This window comes from Sitophilus oryzae, unplaced genomic scaffold (assembly GCF_002938485.1).
Source record: "Sitophilus oryzae breed Bouriz unplaced genomic scaffold, Soryzae_2.0 scaffold_490_pilon_pilon, whole genome shotgun sequence".
In the NCBI taxonomy this organism is placed as follows: domain Eukaryota; kingdom Metazoa; phylum Arthropoda; class Insecta; order Coleoptera; family Curculionidae; genus Sitophilus; species Sitophilus oryzae.
Genome location: NW_022147074.1, coordinates 683918 through 689477, shown reverse-complemented (window position 1 = coordinate 689477; position 5560 = coordinate 683918). Strand labels below are relative to the sequence as shown.

The window sequence follows — 5560 nt, the reverse complement described above, 5'->3', positions numbered from 1 at the left end:
AAGATAAGAGTCACGCCTAAAGTTTTGGGCCTGATGATGGGAAGTAACTGATTTCCAAAACATGTTACCCCATTTTTAAACAACATTATTTTTTGAAATAAACATTTGAAAAGATTGTGATGTTTTGAGTCCCCTACCCCTTCTAGGTTTTTTTTTAATTGAGATGTACCCACCCGGGTTGGAGAACGTTTAGTGAATGTTGTTTTATTGTGACGGACCACTTTTTTTGTGGGGAAAAATCTGCAAACCAGAGACCGGGTACTGTCGGGGGTGGTTGAGGTACCTACCTGACTAAAAACCTCCACAAGCTGCTTTTTAAATATCTCCCTCGAGGAACTACCTTTAGCATTACTTCTCGAGGAAGCGGTTTTACTGCGATGTTTTAGTTACTTCGTCTAGCTTCTTTCTCTTTTGCATCTATTAGTGTCTCCATAAAAGTGTGAACACTATTCCAATTTTTTGGGGATCGAATCATCTCTGGAACTAGATCGGAAATCTTAATTTTTAGGGCTCTTAGTTTTTCGTATAGAACCTTTCGTTCAGCTGTCCATCGGTTACATTCCAAAAGCGTATTCTCCACCGTATCAGCATCGGAGTAGCCATAGAGACATTTCGGGCTATCAGATAACTTTACTTTATGTAGGTAATACTTGAAACAACCGTGGCCAGAAAGAAATTGACTCATGGCATAGCTCATTTCTCCATATTCTCTATTTATCCAACACTCTAGGTTCTTTATAAGTGTTCTAGTCCATTTACCTTTCCCATTTCTGTTTTCACTCCATCTTTTACACCATATTTCCAGAACTCTATTTCTACTTTCTTCCGCTGTTCTTCCTGAATATTCTTGCCTTTCCATTCTTTCTTCAATTACTATGTCTATCGGGGCCATTTGGGGCTCAGAACTTGTGCAGCCTCCGCAGATATTGTCCTGTATCCACGACATACTCTTATGGCCAATCTTCGTTGCGCTGCAAGAAGTTTCTCTCTATGACTCCGAACTTTGCAGGTTTCTCCCCAAATTTCGGATCCATACAGAATTGTAGATGCTTGTACAGCAGCTAGCACTCGACGTTTTGTTTGACCCAAGGTAGACCAGTTTGACGGACCACTTAGCGGTCTTAAAATGACAAGAAAGGGCGATAATCATTGATACCATCTCCCATCTTCAAGAAAAATCTAATGTAACGTTTTACCGATTGAAAAAATTGAGAAGATACGCAACATAACGGATAATTCGTGACAAGGCTGATTTGATTGTACGATGGAACCGCCACTCGTTCTGCGGCCAACGCATAAAATACTTATTTTTTCTAATGCGCCCAGCGAAGGCATATAGAAGATGATGTGGAACTGAAAGCGATAGTGTTGCTATATTAAAATGTGTAATCTCTGTAATATGTTTGACGAAAATATGTTTGAATGAAAAAAAATCCGCGTTTATGTATTGAAAATTTATTCGTGTTAAACATAGAATAAACAACAAAAATAAAAACTATTTTATAGGTACTGAATATGTCTTATGATCGAAAAAAGTCGTTTAGTTGACTTGAAAATGACGACTATTGACATTTACCATAATACTTTACATATGAAATAACAGCGATCTTCATATCCAAGCCAACTCTGTTTAATAATATAATATTATATTAAATTGTTTAATGACAGAAAATCGGTATTATTAACATCCTGTACCCAAAAACCGTAAATCTAAGGATTAAATCATAGTTCTGGTAACACTGTCTCCGGCAACCACCCACTCTGCCGACTGAAAGCAGAACTAGGGTACAGTATTCTTTTTCCGCTGCGCTGTACTAAATTTCGGACATCCTGACGGTAACGCCAGCTGGATTTAGGACATATCTTGTGTCACAAAATCGCCCATGATGTTCCGCATCTTCTTATTTCTTCAATCAACGATTTTTTGCACCCTCGCCAACGACAGCTCTAATTATTCGGGGAACAGGGTAGTAGGTTCGTTGAAGATCTTAACTTCCTATAAGAACCTTAAAAAACGTGAAACTCAATATCTTTTTAAAAAAAATTAATATACTTACGAGTGTTTCTATGAATAATAATAAATCCGACCTTTCTTCTATCAATCATCTTGTAGTGTACTCAGAAAAAAACACCGTGTCAGCAAACGTGTCAAATTTATACAGTGAAAATACTGAATCTGCACAAGATTATATCACATGTTTACCCTTTCCGTTGAAATTCTAATGGATGATACAGATTAACAACGAAAAAAAATTAAATGGCTAAATCGAGAGGTTTTTAACCAAGTGAGACCACTTGGGTAAACGTACACAATGTCCAAGAAATATACATGTAGCGCCAAAATATCATTTTACTGGCAAGCGACTGCCAGTGACTGCGAAGAAGACTGCCTATGTCTGCCATATAATATAATAGACGACTGATCCAAAGACTGCCAGCGACTGCCAAGTATATGTACATGTAATTCTAACAGTGAAACACTTCTCGGTCCAAATTCTAAACCCAGAGCTTGTTACGGTGTCAATATCCAATATGTGGTGCCAATATTAGCCAGACTTCGCCCATTTATTTATTAAATAAAGCCATTATTAATATCCACAATAAAATGAGGCTGCCGGAAAGCTACCAACCAAACAAAACTTACAAAACCAGACCAGGGTTGGATCAGATAGAAAACATTTGCATATATTACTTTAGTTATAGTAAAATAATTTAACGAATTTTAAAAATATATACAGACGAGGGGTGTCTCACTATTGGAATTACATGTACATTTTCTTGGCAGTCGCTGGCAGTCATTGGCAGTCTTATGGCAGTCGCCTTTAATAATTACATAGCAGTCATATGCAGTCTTCTTCATAGTCATTGGCAGTCGCTTAGCAGTGGACGGATATTTCGGCAGTACATGTACATTTCTTACGCGAGTGAGATACCCCTCGTATAAAGATAATAGAATATCGTATATAGGATATGGAAGAGGTCAGACTATAAATATTCCCAATTAATCACAAAAACCCATTCCAAAAGATTTGGTAATTTTTCTGCAAAGCGGCACGGTTACTTAATCAAACTTAAAACTTTATTTTTATAAGACACTGTATAATTATCCAAAAACGATATTTTGTGGATAAAAGAACCACAATCATAATACTATTTTTATGAACGTTAAAGATGCTTTTCTTTAAAATTTTTGATGTTTTAAGAAGCCTTAAGAAGCCCTTTTTTACCTTTAGATTGTGTACATGCACTATTGAACAGCACAAGCGTACATTTATTAATATCGTTCTGATCTCCATATTGACCGATATCGGTTAGCTTGAGTGCAGTTACAGTCCGAGATAGATTACTGTGTGAGACAGGTACAATCGTTGGAAACAATATATAAAGCATGTTGTTACAGTTGGACGTATTTATCATCATCATTCTTTGACATATATAGAATACAATGCTGTAGGATGTAGTTAATTTTTCTTAGTGGTAAAAAAATGGTATGTGGTAGAAAACAGATGAATCTTGTATTATAAATATATTTATAATACGACAAGGAATATTACTTTAAAGATAAATAAATATATATTTGATACCAATTAAACTATTAGTTACGTAATCGAGGGCGTGATTTACAAATTCATTGTTGACAACCATGGACATATTCGTCACCGGCCTAACTGGAATTTGATTCGCGCTGGGGATTTAGGTGGTAGCTCTGCTATAAATATGTCAAGTTGGCAGCGTATTTGTTTATTTCCTGACATTGTCATTCGTTTTGACAGTTTAGTTTTTTGACAGTTCTGTTCAAAAGGTGAGTTTTGTTGATTTAAATAATAACTGTTTGTATATTTATAATTAATTTATTTTTGTTTCCTAAAATATTTTGATAAAAAGAAAATATGTAAAAGTGGACAACGCTGTGCAGGTCCAAGCATTGATTTTGTTTTCCCCATGTTTGTTTATACTTAATCCTACTTTGTCTGCTTCTGTTATTAGGCATCTGAGCAGCGCTTCCATCTTTGAAGAATTGTGTTGTGAGACAGATATCGTCAGCATAATCAAGATCCGTCAGATGCGATGTCAGAGGCCATTATACTCCCATAATGTTTGCTGTGGCTTTAGTTAAAACCGAGGTTAAAACGCTATCGAGCAGTATATTAAATAGAAGCGGCGATAATGTGCAACCCTGCTTTACTCCTATCCCCAAGTTAAAACTATCGCTGATTCTATCGTTGTCCAGCACATTGCATTCTGTGTTTCTGTAGAGTTCTTTAATAATGTAAATTAGTAGGAATTAATTAATAAAAATATAGTGCATGAATGTAATGAGAATGTATTATATGAAAGAGCGGTTTTTAACAGGACACTGTCTCCTCAATGAACCCCTCAGTAAATTAAAGCTAAGAAACAACAGCGAATGCAGATTCTTTGAGAAAAATGGGCAAACACCAGAACACCGCATCCCTGAGTGCGTCGAGACCACAACCATTCGTACCATTAGAATTAGAATAAGTGGGAGGAGGGTTAATTTCTGCGACCTAAGAGATCTATTGTGTCCCCCTTTCTTGAGTTATAACTCATCATACAGTCCGAGGACTTCCTACGGATACCCGTGTCCTTCACAGCCGAGGAGCTACGACCCAGGCCGGGTAGACGAAACGGTAGCTTGTGCCGCCTGTTGGGTTTAGAGGTAGGAGGTAGGCTCCCGACCCTTAGAGGAGGTGGTAACTTGTATGCCACTTGCGGAGGATGGTCTCACGCAAGTGTCAGTCACCTCTCCTGTAGTTCTCTTTGGGTTTGGCCCCTTGGAACTTTCATTGTTACTGTTCCCAGTGTTGCTAGGGGGTTTCCCCACAGCTTCTCCGGTGATGTTTTTATTACTATTATTACCAGATCTCATAGTGTTCCCATGAGTCACTAGGGACAGTCGGTCCACTTCTACAGAGCCCCGCATGTAGAAGTAAGGGGTAAAATACAATGGGGTGCCCCCCGATGCCCCAAGGTTGAGGCTGTCCGTAGCCCCGCCCGGTATCGTTATATGTCTTTGTGCAATTCCCTGGCCACGACACTACAGTCAGGGACAAGACGATGAGTGAGATGCTTCTTAGACCAAGCCAAGTGCTAGGAGGATTCCCCCCAGCACCTGACCAGGAGCTTCCCCACCAACGACAAGGTCTTGCATCTCCTAGGGGAAGATTCGTACCATAAACTTTGGTACAACTGGCATCGGATATGGTGAACTAACCTCTATAAAACCGTCTCAGATACTGGCTTTTGTCAAAGCTCTGAAAATGTATGATGAGTTATAACTCAAGAAAGGTGGACTCAACAGATCTATAAGGTCGCGGTGTTTAACTTCTTCCTTCCCATACAATCTACAATATAATCTATAAGAATGCAGGTATATAATATTTAAATCCGTATGTAATTAATATCAGAAGCAAATCGAACGTCGATACGTCATACTGTTGTCAATCGCCAGCCGACAATTATTAAAAGCCACCACCACCGACCGGCCATCACCGCCTCACCGATGGACTTTCTCGGTACACTCCCCCTCACATCTCTC

General features: G+C 38.5%; 1 protein-coding gene across 1 annotated transcript; it reads right to left on the bottom strand.

Moving 5' to 3' along the window:
* Nucleotides 1-382: 382 nt before the first annotated feature.
* On the bottom strand, nucleotides 383-946 carry LOC115886489. The gene has a single exon (XM_030905663.1). The coding sequence runs from the start codon at nucleotides 944-946 to the stop codon at nucleotides 383-385; it is 564 nt and encodes a 187-aa protein (XP_030761523.1).
* Between the last annotated feature and the right edge of the window lie 4614 nt (nucleotides 947-5560).